This window comes from Lutjanus erythropterus, chromosome 20 (genome assembly GCF_056507025.1).
Source record: "Lutjanus erythropterus isolate fLutEry1 chromosome 20, fLutEry1.hap2, whole genome shotgun sequence".
Lineage (NCBI taxonomy): Eukaryota > Metazoa > Chordata > Actinopteri > Lutjaniformes > Lutjanidae > Lutjanus > Lutjanus erythropterus.
In genome coordinates, this window is record NC_139336.1 from 1379058 (window position 1) to 1395303 (window position 16246).

General features: G+C 37.2%; 1 protein-coding gene across 4 annotated transcripts in view; it reads left to right on the plus strand.

Annotated features, from left to right (window-relative positions):
- The window catches only part of tpm2 (tropomyosin 2 (beta)), a 43643-nt gene that overhangs the window by 6902 nt on the left and 20495 nt on the right, over positions 1–16246 (plus strand). For 2 of the 4 annotated variants that reach the window (XM_084745985.1, XM_084745984.1), the window contains exons 2-6: positions 1362–1487; positions 8549–8682; positions 8937–9054; positions 10581–10651; positions 12413–12488. In XM_084745985.1, the coding sequence (XP_084602111.1) occupies positions 1362–1487; positions 8549–8682; positions 8937–9054; positions 10581–10651; positions 12413–12488 (525 nt within the window). Of the gene's footprint in view, positions 1–1361; positions 1488–8548; positions 8683–8936; positions 9055–10580; positions 10652–12412; positions 12489–15254; positions 15331–16246 lie in introns of all 4 variants that reach the window. The other 2 variants (XM_084745983.1, XM_084745982.1) reach the window with 1 other exon arrangement.

The window sequence follows — 16246 nt, forward strand, 5'->3', positions numbered from 1 at the left end:
GTGCGTATTAAGAGTCATTTGGAGATGTTAATCACAGTCTACAATCGCCAAATCGTATGTTAAATGCTGCTGACATGTGCACTACTTTGCACTGTGCAAAAAAGCATGACAACAACTCACTAAATGCTTCAACTTTTCAGACCAGAGAGGATCACAGTATTGGCCGGCAAAAAACAACCTGGAGCTGATGGTAGCTACCAGACTGACACACAGTGTGGCTAATGTTAGCAGTGCTAGCAGCTGCTCTGCTTGCAGGTTAATGTCCATGTCTGTGCTTAATGTGGCCACATGTTGCTCCAGTCAAGTGATTCTACACCAGTTTATTCAAACACAATCTACATTAAACATTATTTACATTTTCTAAATTAAAACACAGACAAACCACGCTGGCTTTACAAGCTGTCATCTGTCTAACTTTGCTGATATAAACATCCGGGTTGTCTGGGTCATCAGGCACTTATGGCATAAGTCAAGAGGGGCTGCTGTCTGATGGGGTCGCTGCCCCAACTAGTGGCAGGCAACTGCATAACATCTTAGAGGCAACAGATAACTGGCACTGTGCATGAATGAAATATTGATAAATAGTTTAAACGACTAGTATTTCTGGTGCCGACTAGAGAGGGTGGGGACGTTTAATCATATAGTTGACTAATCATGCACATCCCTACTGTTAAGTCTATGAGGGCACTAGGCCAGGAGGAGACAAATTGTTTTATAAGACAGGCCCTCAAACCTCACTTGCCTGATTTTGGTGATTGAGGAAAGGTTGTCAAGCAACCAGAAGGAATCCTGTGAACGCTGAATTTTCTCAGCAGATTTCAGGGGAATCTGGTTAGTTGAGCAACACTCTTCTAAAAAATACGTTCATATGTAAATAATTTGAACTCATGCTAAGATTGGGCAAGATGAATGTGAAAGATGGCTGAATACTGAAAAGGACAATGCTGACTTGAAGCATGAGAACAGATTTTGAAGTTTTTAATGTTGAACCAAAAGCACTGTAACCTATGTTACTACTTTTCCATTTGAAAAACGTTTTGAAAAGATGACAGATGGAATCACCCTGCTACAGTATCAGAAAACCTAATATCATAATACACTCCAAATCCACCCTGATCTTCTTCTCCTCCATTCACTTATTCCAAAATGTCTTTGGTAAAATGAATCAGCAGTATATACATTTATTTTGAGGGAGACAGGGTTTGTTGAGATACCTTGCACTAACCACAGGACAAGCTGCAAGTGGTGCAAAAGAGTTCCAGTTTTCTTCCTCTTCACTATTTGAGTTTTCTTTTGGGATGTACTTGTCAAAAACAGCATTCTGACACATTGTGTCCCTCTGTTGTGTGTGTGTCCTGTAGCTGGAGGAGGAGCTGCTGGGTCTGCAGAAGAAGCTGAAGGGAGTGGAGGATGAGTTGGACAAATACTCAGAGTCGCTGAAGGATGCCCAGGAGAAGCTGGAGCAGGCGGAGAAGAAGGCTGCAGATGTGAGTGAAAGGAGCTGATGCCAGGGGTCACATTACTGCAGAGAGGCAGCTATATTAAGAGCACTTTAACCTATTGTACTCAGTGCGGTCACATCTGATCCCTCACACAATCACACAGGTGTCATATTGTTGACTACACATGCTCTTATTCTGAAATGCTTCATATATCATTGCTCAGACCGTTTGATTCAGAATGTTGCAAGGAGAAGCAGCAACTTGTGTTACTGCACAGTTGTAAATTTAGACCATTACTAGTGCTATAAAGCAGCAGTGTTAAGTCTTAGCTGTTCCTGTGTTTTAAATATGTACAGAGCAGTTTGTTACTGTCAGTCAACTTCACACGGCCATCACTGCACTCAGACATGTCCAATAATTACAACATTCTAATGTTAACGTTACTGCCGAGCAGATCTGTCATGAGCAGTATCAGATTCTACCAACATATCATAAAGCTTGTCAGCACCTCGAGGCAAATGCCATCTATTCTAACCAATCAGAGAGCCTGGCCCAGAGGATCTGGTTTCTGAGTCCTGTACAGATGCTGCTGCTCCTCGGGCTGCAGCACCAACATTCATGTGGGACCCCTCCAGTGTTGCCAGATTGGGCCATTTTCTGCCCAGTTGGGCTGTTTTGGGTTGCCATTGTGCAGGTTGAAATGGGCTTGGGGGGATGGACAGAATTCAGGCTGGTATACCATAAGTTGTAGTGTGTTTAAAAAAATTCTATTAATATTTTTATTTATTTTTAGATTTGCCTTTTTGAAGGCATCAGATTGCTTGTTTGCAGTCAACTAAATTAACCACAATAATATTACTATTCTTTATGAACTTTTTTGTATTGTTAACTATAAATAATATCTGGGTAGTTTTTTTTTCATCAACTTGTGCATATTTTGAGCAATTGTTGAGCTGGAAAACATCAAACCAATCTGCCAACTCTGGTGCTTTCTGGAAAACTAAGATAAAAGTACTGGTTAGTAAAAGAATATTGCTCTATTGTATATATATCAAAATACAACGATTTATTTATCACTTTACAACACAGGATTATATAACAAATATATATTATACAAAAATGATACACAGCAGATAGAATGAACAAATAATACATCATAGAAATGAAAATAAAACAAATTAATTAACATGGAGGAAAGTTGAGGATGAATTCAGCAGTCTCACAGTCTGAGTGAAGAAGCTGCTCTTCAGTCTGGTGGTACCACAGTGGATACTTCTATATCTCTTTCCAGACAGCAGCAGGGTGAACAGGTTGAGGGTTGGGTGGATATCGTCTTTCAATTCACCTCACCTCCCCGATATCACTGATGTCAATTTGTGATGTTTCCAGTCAGGATGGTTTTCTATTGCACCTCTGTAGAAGTTAAGAAGAACTCTGCATGGGGATTTTTCCTTCTTAAAGGGACAGTTCACTCCTAAATCAAAAATACATAGTTTCCCCTTGGCATGTAGTGCTGTTTATCCATCTTGATAGTTTTGGTGTGAGTCATAGATTTGATATTTGCCATAAAGATATCTGTCTTCTCTTCAATATAATGGGGCTAGATGAAACTTGGCTTCTGGTGCTCAAGCATCAGAAAAAATACATTTGAAAAAATCAAAACTAGTGTCTCTTTCAAAAAATTGATACCCAGTTGCTCAAAATTATCCACACACCATGTGATGAGCAGTTTCATGTAGAGTGCCGTAGAATCTACCGGAACTACCTTAGAAAGTAAGTGGTTCCTATGTAAAACTGCTCATCACAAGGTCAGTGGATTATCTTGAGTAACAGGGTCATGATTTTTGGAAAGAGACATTGGTGCTGAATTTTGGACATGGATTTTTGCAGGGCTAGTGCCATCTAGTTCCATTATATCAGAGAGAGGACAGACATCTCTACAGCTGATGTCCACAAAACTATTTTTTTTTATCTTGGGGTGAACCTTCCCTTTAAAGGGATAGTTAAAACTTTTTGAAATACCCTCTTATAAGGTTCTTATTCATAGTCAGTGTACCATGCCCCCACTTTAGAGAAACAGTAAAACTATCATTTCTGAGGTTCCCTGGTGATACTAGTTGAATGTGCAAAAAGAGCTTTTAAAATTAAGGGACCAGGTTTATATTCTTTCAGTAGGGCATGGATCACTTAAGTGCCATTGCATTCCCCCTTTAAATGAACTGATACTACAGGTCTACATGCTTTTCCAACACTGACATTTAATGATGGATAATTTATGAAATTATTATTTTTTTTTTAATGTTTGTTTGTAAAGTATTAGTACTTAATTGAAGATGGGATCACATTTAGGTCACATTTAAGCAGAAATAGAGACAATTTTCAAAGGTTCACAAACTTTCTATGGGTACTGTACATTGCGTCTTGGCCTGTACCCATATACATGTGTTTTAAAGACCAGGGTCAGGAATGTCATTTATTCAGGTTACTATATGAGACATAGCATTTATAACCAATTATAGTGTCAAATATCTGAACGATGCAGGAAAGAATGAGGACTCTCTGTATTTGTCCTGAGAGGAGTGGGACTGTCCTGTGTGTGCTCTTACTGTGATATTACCAAAGATGGAAAAGAATTTGGCCAAAGAATGAATTTGTTTATGCTTACAAGAGTCTGCTACTGTAGGTGCCGTTCACTCCAACATGAACATCTCTGCCTCAGTTCTTTTCACCAACACATTAGATTGGAGCCTGCAGCAGGAGATATGACAGGAAAACCAGTTACTGGAGAGGTCAATGACATTTATAATCAGCACTGTCTTTAAATGGCTGCCTTATGTAGTTATTGATATGTGAGTTTAAATGTAGAACATTATAATATATTTAACCTGACATGATTTAAATCATTTTCAGAAATTGTTCATCTTTATAGTCCTACAGGAAATGTAACTGAGTTAAATAAGTTTGGTAATAAATATATGAACTTTATAAAATGTTATCCTGAGCCAAATTAATATTTAAAGCCATTTAAAGCCATGAAGCCTTCATACAAACAGAATCACAGACCTGTCTTTGTGATTAAGCATACCTAATAAGTAAGGTTCAAACTTTCTATATGTTTAACAGCGATGCATGTGTACATCCTACAGTTGAAGTTACAATGCATGCATGAAAGTGCAGAGCACCATGTATTATCAGTGTTTTCTGTCACAGATTACATCCCACTGTTAGGAGCATGTAAAAACAGAAAGAACTGGTCCAGCAGTGAGTTTAAAGTACATGATAATAATACAAGTCAGAGTTGTGTGCTGAGAGAGGGGTTGGACGGACTCATGGACACTGAGGGGATGATGACCTCTTGTGGTTTTTAGTGGTGAACCAAAGCACACATTTAAACTACCTACATAAACCCATAACCACCCTTATTTTACATTTATTTATTTTATTACATTTATGAATAGGAAATATAATATTAATTTTATCTAGAAATCATTCATATTTATTACCTAAATTTGCAGAAACCTATATTACACATATATGTATGTATATATATATATATATATATATATATATATGTGTGTGTATATATATATATATATATTTATATATGTATATATATATATATATATATATATATATATATATATATATATATATATATATATATATATATATATATATATATACATATATATACATACATACATATTATACAGTAATACCAAATTCAGAATAGGGTGCCATTAGTGAATAACCCCAGTGTGGGATCAATACATTTTAAAGTTTATCTTAATTTATGTGGAGGTTTTTGTACATTAGTTGTTGGGATTGCAAGACAGTCACAGATTATGTTCTTGTTCTTTTTCTCTCTCACAATATAAAATTCCAGGCAACAGGAATAATTTATAATTTAATCTGATCTCTCTTCCGGTGCAGACATAGAATACAATACTTTTTAAAATTTACATATTCAATAAATAAACTAAGAAAACTACTGCTGACAGGGTTTTTCTCGTAATTCTTCACAGATTGGAAGTAATGATTGAGTTGAGGGTAGAAACTGAGGTAGAGCACCTCTGATCCTATATTTTTGGGGCAGATGCCAATATGGATATTGGTATATATCAACTGATATTCTTTATACACAATATAATATAGAAAATAAAAAATATATACATAACCCACATTTTTTGCCGATATTGGACCAATAATATTGGTCAGCTGTAATTGGAGGCAGTGGTGGACAGTAGTGAAGTACATTTACTTGAGTACTGTACTTAAGTACATTTTTTGAGTATCTGTACTTTACTTGAGTATTTTTTTTTTGGAAACTTATTACTTTCACTCCACTACATTTCAAAGACAAATATTGTACTATGACTCCACTACAGTTCTGGGAAGATTGTTGTTACTTTTTGACTGAGCACATAGTTGAAGTCAGCTGTTGCTGTTTTTTCTTTACTAAAATGCAACTGGTCACATGCTGTGTTCCTCACAGAAACAAACCAATCACAGTCGCTCCTCCCAAATGGGACTGATGTAAAAGCAGAAATACGTCCAGGCGCACTAACAAGAACAAGCATGCTCTCCCTCTGTCATTCAAACAAAAAGCAGTAATGGTGACGGCAGGAGAAAGACAAAATTAAATCTCAAGATGTTATTAGAATTATTCATTATTCCAGGTAGCTTTTAAAGTGGGATTGTTTTTACTGGGGTGAAAAATACCACATAATTCATGTATATACTGTCTCTGAAGACAGAAAGAAATATCAGTTATTTAACTTGGAGAACTCCTTACAGTTGGCTTCAATCTAATTTTATGATGTGATTTTAATACAGTTACATCAGAAAATGACAACAGCTGTCCTTTTAGTTTTTGATTGTATTTCTATGCTGAAGTTTTTATAGGTGTTTCTATAGGCTTTGTGTAGCAGAGTGGTTCTACAAGCATCAGTGCATCATTAGATGGTTTCAGAGAGTTACAAGCTTCTGTAAATGCATCATGAAAACAATACAGCATGTATTGATATTAGAAAATGTACTTTGTAATTTGTACTTTTGAATACTTAAGTATTTTTAAAAACATGTACTTTTGAATACTTAAGTATTTTTAAAAGCAAGTACTCTAGTACTTTCAACTCAAGTAAAATTTTGACTGATCAACTTTCACTTGTAGCTGAGTAATATTTGACCAGGAGTATCTATACTTTCACTCAAGTACTGGGGTTGAGTACTTTGTCCACCACTGATTGTAGGTCACTATTAATTTGAGGCCACATTATTTGTCAGCACGAATTAATAATTAAATTAATAATTAGAAAATAGGAATGACTGTTAGTAAATTATTACTAATTAAAACGTGACCCCTATTACGTGCGAAAATACTTAGAATTCAAGTTTGGTGTCATTTCAGAATAAGAGGCTTCAATAATCGTTTTATTTTGAAATTGTAACCGGAAAAAATGTGCGTCGCTTCCTACCTGCGTTGCCACGGAAACACGGTGACACCTTGGAGAAGCCAGCCGAGTAGAGTCTTGACAGCATGGCGACTTTTACATCCATAGACTCTGTGAGGAGGAAGATCCAAACACTGCAGCAGGTCGCGTACGAGGCGGAGGACCGCGCCGAGCTGCTGCAGAGGGAGGCCGACACCGAGAGGCAGGCCCGGGAGAGGGTAACACTCACACACCGACAGGCCACCTCCAACCGTGGACGTTCATCAGTAGACTCGCTGGAGTTACTGTCAGTAGCATACTAATCAAAATCACATGAGGTTGAGAGTAACTAAATAAAAAACGGTCAACTATTAGATAGAATAGCGCTAAAATATACAATAAGTAACATTCTTGTCGAAATGAAACGTTAAAGCAGTGATGGAAAGTATCTAGGTTAGGTACATTTACTGAAGTAGGTTACTGTGCCTAAGTACAATTTTGGTACTTGTGCTTGAGTATTTCCATTGTATGCTACTTTATTGTAGTAATCCACTGCATTTAAGAAGCCAATATTGTAGTCTACTTCTTACTCCACTGCAGTTATTTGATAACTTTAGTTAGTTACCTGCAGAATACAAACTATAAGTCAACTAGTAAAACATGAGGTATTAATTATATTATTATCAATCCAGCAGTATATCAAGTATCCGAAATTAGCCAAACCTTTACTAGCTCCAGCATGACACAGACTAAAGCTAATATAATCCAGTAATAGGATTTTATCAGAGCTATGAAATATTAAATTATCCATCTGTGCTCACTACATCTGAGCTTTTCTAAACTACAGGTTACATCAACTTCTTTTTAAAATACAAAAATGTGAAATTATCAGTATCGACCATGAGAAACATGTAATTATCAGTTATCATTATGGCTGAAAAAATCCATATTGTGTATTCCTAATTATTAGTTATTGTATCAGTGGGAAAGAATCCATAATGTGCATCCCTACAATATATTTCAGTGTACAGTTATGAGAGTGACATCACAGACACAAAACTGAAAAAGCCTAATAATCTGTAGACTGTGAAGATGTAGGATATGCGTGTGTGTGTGTGTGTGTGTGTGTGTGCTTCTGGAATGACTCTTCCTTTTTGGTTAAATCTTTTCCTTTTCCTACTCTTCAGCAGTAGGATCAAAAGCTCTGGCTGCCTGTTGTTTTTACTGCTATTTTTCTTCTCTTTTGCTTGTTTCGTTCACTCTCTCATATTTTGCAATGAGCCAAACCTTTACTTCACATAATATAGTAGCTCTTAATCACTATCAGTGTGATCTCTGTTTCAGTGGAACAATGTTATCCAGTTGCAGGAATTACGTTGCTGAATTGATGTGTTGATAGACTGGAGTAGACTGGGGGCTTATTTATCAGCAGTCAAAGTACTAAGTCTGCAATGAGCATAAAGTTTGCTGTGTGAATGTAGAAAAAATGTATAATTTTGATGCTTTAAGAGTTTAAAGAGATCAAATAAAACTGAAATTGTTGTACTGATTATCTCTTTTAAGTAGTTTGTCATATAGACCTCTGCAATATAAGCAATTATCATTGTCATTATGGCTATAATGTAACTCGAGGCTCTTATCTACATAATGTTTTGTGTGTGTGTGTGTCTGCAGGCTGAGGCAGAGGTGGCATCTCTGAACAGGCGTATCCAGCTGGTGGAGGAGGAGTTGGACCGAGCTCAGGAGAGACTGGCCACAGCTCTGCAGAAGCTGGAGGAGGCTGAGAAAGCTGCAGACGAGAGTGAGAGGTGAAGAGCCTCATGTCCATCCACCTCAGATCTTTACACTCTGTGTCCTGTAGTTTTCAGAGACATTAGAATAGTTCCATTCAGTTGTGAAGATATGTTATTCATTGTTTGTACAGACTGAGACTCGGGACAACTAAAAACGGTATAACACTTAAACATAGTTCAAAGTCCCAAAAAATTATGACTTTGTTGTGAGTAGATGTTACAGTGACATAAATAAAACAGTTTGTGACTGACTGCTGATTGTTCTTCAGAGGAATGAAGGTCATAGAGAACAGAGCCACAAAAGACGAGGAGAAAATGGAGATCCAGGAGATGCAGCTGAAGGAGGCCAAACACATCGCTGAGGAGGCCGACCGCAAATATGAAGAGGTGGGAAAACACTGCTTTTTCATGCTCTTTGCATGACATTATAAGGAGGGATGTCCCGATACAACTTTTTCACTTCCAATACGATACCGATATTGCAGCCTTGAGTATTGGCCGATACGATATCAGCACGAATTATACATACTTTTATTACTTATTTTGTAGTGTGAAATGTTAGAAAAGGCTTGATCAAGTGATGTTACTCAAACAGAGAACAATAGTCAGCAACCAGAGTCACCTATGGATAGAAGTGCTGGATAGGAAAATGGACTGCTTATCAGACCGCTTATATCGGAGATTTTAGATGCAGTCCGATAAAATCGGCTGATATCGGACCAACATCCGATATCAATATCGGATCGGGACACCCCTAATTATAAGCATACAACAGACAAGGTGTGTCCCAGTTCCACATTACAAACTAACACATGTTACTCCACAAGTGTGTTCAGGAATAACACGCCACATAAAATTTGTTTGAATGTAATAAACACTAATTTTACCAAACCTTAATTAATTCTGTAAATTTACTGTATTAACTAAAGTCAATCCAGTTTTATTTATGTAGCACCAAATCATAACAGACATTATCTCAGAGCATTTTCCATATAGAACAGGTCTAGACTGTACTTTCTGTATAATATTATTGTTACTCTACTGAAGATTTTAGAATGTCATCATGTTTGGTGAAAAGAGGATAATGAGTGTATGACATCATTACTTGAGACCTTAAAAAAGGGCAGTTCACCCCAAAATCATAAATACATATTTTTCCCCTGGCCTGCAGTGCTGTTTATCCATCTAGATTGTTTTGATGAAAGGTGCAGAGTTTGGAGAAATTTGCCGAAGAGATGTCTGCCCTCTCTTAAATATAATAGGACTAAATGGCACTCAACATTTGATAAATTCAAAATCATCATCTTTTACCGGGAATCATGGAACCGATTACTGTAGATAATCCACAGAAGTTGTTGTGAGCAGTTACATGTAGGAACTACTTTTATTTAGTAGATAAGAAAGTAATTCTGGTAGATTCTAAATTAGTTCAGGTAGATTCTACTGCAGAAAGAAAGTAGTTCCTACATAAAATTGCTCACAACAAGGTCTGTGGATTATCATGAGTAACTGGATCATTATTTCTGGAAAGAGACACTGGTCTATGAATTTTTCAAATGTATTATTTTGGTGATTTGAGCACCACAAGCTGAGTGCTATTTAGTTCCATTATATTGAAAAGAAGGCAGATGTCTGTGCAACTCACACCAAAAAAATCTAGATGGATAAACAGCACTACAGGCCTGGGAAAAATATGTATTTCTGAGTTTGAAGTGAAGTGTTCCTTTAAAATCCTTTTGTCCCATTTCTGAGTACAGCCCATACTCTACACAATCAGTACAGTAGGTAAAGAATGTGATCACAGTGGTAGTGTCAGTGTAATAACACGTCATCTTGCTCCCAGAGTACGAACAGATAATTGCAGTGTCAGTGCGGACGAGTCCGTGTGTTAACTTTGTGCTGAATGTGTGCAGGTTGCACGTAAACTGGTGATCCTGGAGGGCGATCTGGAGCGCTCAGAGGAGCGTGCTGAGGTGGCCGAGGCGTAAGTCAACACCTGCACCATGAAAACTCACACTGACACAAGAGCCACCATACATTATTCATGTTGTCATAGTAAAGGTCATGTGATCACTACTATGACAACATGTGATCTTACACATTCACTTGTCAATGATGAATTTCTTCCTTCACAATAATGTCATCCTGTAAGTATTACTGTATATTGACAGCAGTGTTGCATGACTCATAATGATTCTCTTAACAACTAATGATCATTGTTGATTAGTCTACTGATTCTTTTTTCAATAAATTGATTAATCCTTTGGGCTGTAAAGAGAAGATGGAACCTTTTCTTCTTATTTTTTTTTTTTTTTAATCATTTTTGTTTTATAAATGACCTAAACGATTAATCAATTATTTATGTTGTTGATTTATTTTAACAAGTGCACTAATCACATAGAGACCCGGGGCCAGATGTATAAATATTGTGTATGCACAAATACTATACTTACACGTCTTCCCACACATGAACTGCTATTTATAAAAGAAGAATGTGCGGTGAGACTGTGCACACCTCACACAGACCCCAGATCAGTTGTACGCACAGTTCTCAAAAGACAGCTATGGTGAAATGATAAGATGGACGTGAAATATAAAGTGACAGATGATAACCACATGGGAAAACATTGTTTAGGTTGTTGCCAATTATAACAGTTAACAGTTATTTTTTTTTAACCAGAGTAATCCTATGTTCATTTGGTGTAGGAATAATCAGAAAAATAAGTCCCCAAATCAGAACATTTGTGTGAACCCCCCCCCCCCCCCCCCCCAAGTTGGTAAGTAAGTAAGTTGGAAAGCCAGAGAAAATATTGTTACACAAGTTGCTGAACTGTTATCTGTTGATGTCTTATACACAGAAACGTGGCAGACAAAAGTAAACATATAGTTGATAACTTTTTATTCAGTCATATACTACATATACTATACTACATCAATTTTGTGTCCACATGTAATTTGTAAAATGGTAACAGGTTGTAGCTTCTGGTTGCAGTCCACACAGACTGAGCTGGAGTGGTTAGAAAAGCCATCAGCTTAACCCTGATAACAAGTCAGGTAACCCACAAACAGATCCAGCACATAACCCTACACTGCCTCACTCTCTAAGTTGCTGCCATGTTATTTCAATTAATCCCCATAAATCTTACACGCTGCACCTTTAATTCAGAACCATTACTTCCCTGTTCATGATCATGAATGATATCTGAACCAGTGGAATGGGTTTTATAATTAGCCAGAGCTGTTTGTAATGGTGGTGTGAAATAACAGTTATTCAGATGCTGCTGGAGAATGTCGCCAATGAAACACAGTTGGTTAAACTGCACTTTTTGATCTTTGCCATCTTTCTCAGTGACAGGTCCAATGACGGAGAAACTGGCACAAATCTTGATACACAAACATATTTAATTGCGTTCCTATGTCTGTATATTGGAGTAGGAGTGGGAATGAAGCTTGTTTCCACAGTGACTGAGTGAGATTTATTAAACAGAATCACAGAATACACAGCTTTTTAAATCTGACAAAAAGACTGCACATACATACTTCTGTCTTTGTGCGTACACACACTTTTAGTCGTGAATCTCCACTGAGTTTTATGCATCTGGCTCCAGGATGTGTGTTTTGTGTTCTCCCTCTGTGTGTTTTTATGCCTGAGTACACCAGCACCACCTGTATTGTGTGTTATTGTTTTCTGGCTGCTCTGCCCACTGCCCCCCTCACCCCCGACCTCCTGGACTAACCCCTGCAGCCGAGTGAGGGGGCTGGAGGAGGATCTCCGGCTAATGGACCAGAATTTGAAGTCCATGGTGTGCGGAGAGGAAGAGGTACTGACTGTGCAAACTGCACTGAGGTCTAATGCTGACCTGCTGCCTTCTGCTCCTCTGACCTGCAGCCTGTCTGTCCAGCTCTCTGTCCTCTGTCTAACCTGCACTGACAGTACACTGTCACACATCAAGCATGTCCTTCAGGCTGTAGGCCTACTGAGGGAGATACGTGTGCTGATATTCTCTATTTTTCTTGTCGGGAAATCCCACAAAATGACCAGTGGACCAGTAGATTGTTTTAAGAGCACAGGATTGATTTTCAGAAGTAGGGGCACAATGAAGTTAAAATGAAAATAAATAAATAAATAAATAAATAAAATACAATCTTATGCTTTCTATTAATTCATATGTATCTAGCAGATGATGATTATGATTAGTTAGCTATCGTGCTTTGCAGTACGTGTCATTAATACATCACCCTTACATATGTAAAATCACTTTTAGTTTGATTGGTAGATAATATTATCATTGCATCGTCACTAAAAACGGTTCTTTTAAGTGTTAGCTTTTATTTATTTATTTACTTATTTTAGGATTTTATTTCGATCAAGAAGTGAGATGCATACAGGAAAAAAGCGAGGGGTGGGTTTTACATAGAACAAAGATCTCCAATCAGAATCAGAAATATTTCATTGATCCCTGGGGAGAAATTGTTGATATTACAGGTGCTTATATTCAAGAATAGAAAATATATTTAAGCGATAGAGAATTATACGAATAGTAAATGAGAAGCGTGTAAAATATATACATTCTACTACAATATATAAAAGTGATAATATAACAACAATAATAACAAATATAGACAATTAGAAGTGTGTATGTAACAACAATATACACTGCTTGGCCAAAAACAAAAAATGTCATAGACTAATATTTTATTGGACCACCTTTAGATTATGGCATGTATTCACCATGGCATCATTTTGATAAGCTTATGCAACGTCAAAACGTTTATTTCTGTCCAGAGTTGCATTCATTTTTCACCAAGGTCTTGATGTTGGGAGAGTCGGGCCGCTGCGTAAAGTCTTGTCCAGCACATCCCAAAGATTCTCAGTGGGGTTCAGGTTTGGACTCTGTGGTGGACAATCCATGTGTGAAAATGATGTCTGATGCTCCCTGAACCACTCTTTCACTATTTGAGCCTGATGAAGCCTGATATTGTCATCTTGGAATATGCCCGTGTGATCAGGGAAGAAAAAAATCCACTGATGGACAAACCTGGTCATTCAGTATATTCAGGTAGTGAGCTGACCTCATTCTTTGGGCACATAATGTTGCTGAACCTCAGCCTGAGCAACTGAAGCAACCCCAGAAACCCAGTGGTTTTTCTTAAGGCTACTCAGCTGTTTAGTCCCAATCTCTTCAGTTCTCCTCACAGTGTGTGTGCAGAAATGTTCTTACTTTCATTATTAAACAAAGCTGTGAGTTCTGCTGTCGATTTTTTATGATTTGATTTCACCAAATGAGATCTCCGATCACGATCATTCAAGTTTTTTTTCCGACCACATTTCTTCCTGGAAGATGATGGTTCTCCACTATCCTTCCAGGTTTTAATAATGTGTTGGACAGTTCTTAACTCGGTTTTAGTAGTTTCAACAATCTCCTTAGTTGTTTTCTTTGCTTGATGCAGGACAACAATTTGAGCCTTCTGAAACAGAGTGACATCTTTTCCACGACCATCTTCTGACATGGTTGTTTAAGAAATGAGAAGTTACTCAGTCACATGCAGGTTTAAAGAACTTGTTGCCAGCTGAAACATATTAATCACTGCAGTAATTATCCAGTGGAAGAATCTTGACTACTGCTGTGTTAAATCCAGGTGACTTTTTTTGGCCAGGCCAGGTGTATAAATTCAAAACTGCCATATATGGAAAATAGAAAATGAATAGAAATAATGAATGTGAAATTATAAGAATTATGTACAAAAATGTGCATCAAACCACAATCATCAAAAATCACAGTCAGTCAGTCCGTCAGTCAGAATCAAATTGAGGATGTTGAGGTTACATGGCCCCTAGCAGGCAATGATGTGATTGATGTTCAGTTGTGTCAGTGTGTGTCTTTTTAGGAGAATGTTAACTGTAAATCAAAATCAGTAACTATAACACACTGTAATTTATTGTGACTCAATCCCACATACACCATCCTGCTGCTCCAAATACTCAGTACAGCACCAAATGTGGAATCATTTGCCACTGAAAATAGATCCCAAGAAATGCACTATTTCCTCTTGTTTGAGTAATGTTTGCTAAAAATTACAGAAATCAACTGTTTTAGGAACTTTCTTAGCCTTTTTAAAAATGAAAAAAAAAAAAAAAAAAAATTGTAAGTGTTTTTTTTAAAGATTTATGTCGTCAGGAGGAACCAGTGGGCTTAGGGCTCAGAGCCCGGACAGAACAGGAAAGTCACAAAGTGTTGAGAGACAAACTGACACATTGTTGATTTGGGTCTTTTTCTGGGATTTGTTGATAATGAGAAAAATAAAGAGTAACAACAGACCTATACTTGAATTTGAGATTTAAATTTTGGCTGTAATCAGCCATCTATTTGGATTAGTTTAATGACTGCTTTAACCCCTTTAAAAACAGCATTCAGCATTTTGCTGAACTTGATCTGTGTCAAACAGGTTGATCTTCCTCTTCTGTCTCTGAGTGAGACCATGTTGGAGTTGTCCAAACAGTGTTGAGGTTTGATCTCTTCTGCTGTCCTGCCTTTCAAATCACTGCCTTTTCCTCTCTTGCTTGTCTTCTTTCTTACGTTGCTCAGTAAATCAGGTGACCTTGAGGAAGAGTTGAAAAATGTCACCAACAACTTGAAGTCACTGGAAGCCCAGGCTGAGAAGGTACAGTAAGAGCTGAGCTGAGGGACTTTCAGCCTCAGCAGGGTGGCTACAGGTCCTGAGAAAGTCTTAAAATGCCTTAAAATGACCTAGTAAAAGGCCTTAGAAGTATTAAATAGTCTTAAATTATTGTTGGTAAGGCATAAAGTATTTATTTATTGAATGCTGTAAGCCTCATCTAAACTTTACTCCATGTCCAAAATGCCCTCACAATTCATCTTTGCCAATATCATCAAGAGTTGAATTGAAAGTCTTTTAGGTTTTTTCTATTCATGTTCACAAATTAATTCAGTCTCATTCCAGACTGCCTGTAAGATGACTGTAGTGATTAATATAATTTGGGACAATTTTTTTTCACATGAAAAAACATATTTGGACAAATTTGTTCTTTAACTCAACCAGTTAATTTACAACAAAAATGCTGGAGTTTTACAGGAAAAAACAAACAAACAATGGAAGTGAATGGTGACCAGTTTTCAAATGGAAAAAAAAAAACTGAAAAAAAACATAAACTGCCTCCATAACACACACACACACACACACACACTGTTCAGACAGTGTGCATGTGAACGTGGCTTCAAGCTAAGGATCTACAGTGAAGATTTGGGCTTAAGCTGTATGGAGGCATTTTATGTTTTTATTCTGTTGCTTTTTTCTTTTTTTTAATGTTTTTTGAAACTGGTCTTCATTCACTTTCATTGTTTGGGAGATTCTGCAACACTGTTTTCCTGTGAAACTCCAGCAGTGTTTTGTGGACTAAAAAACTAAACCTGACCTTCAGTCAGCATGAGGGTGAGTAGATGATGACTGAATTTTCATTTTTGGGTGAACTGTCCCTTTAAATGTAACTCTCTGACCCTATTCAGGTCAGACATTCTGTTCATACTAATGTACAGCGATTAGACTTTAAAATACTTTA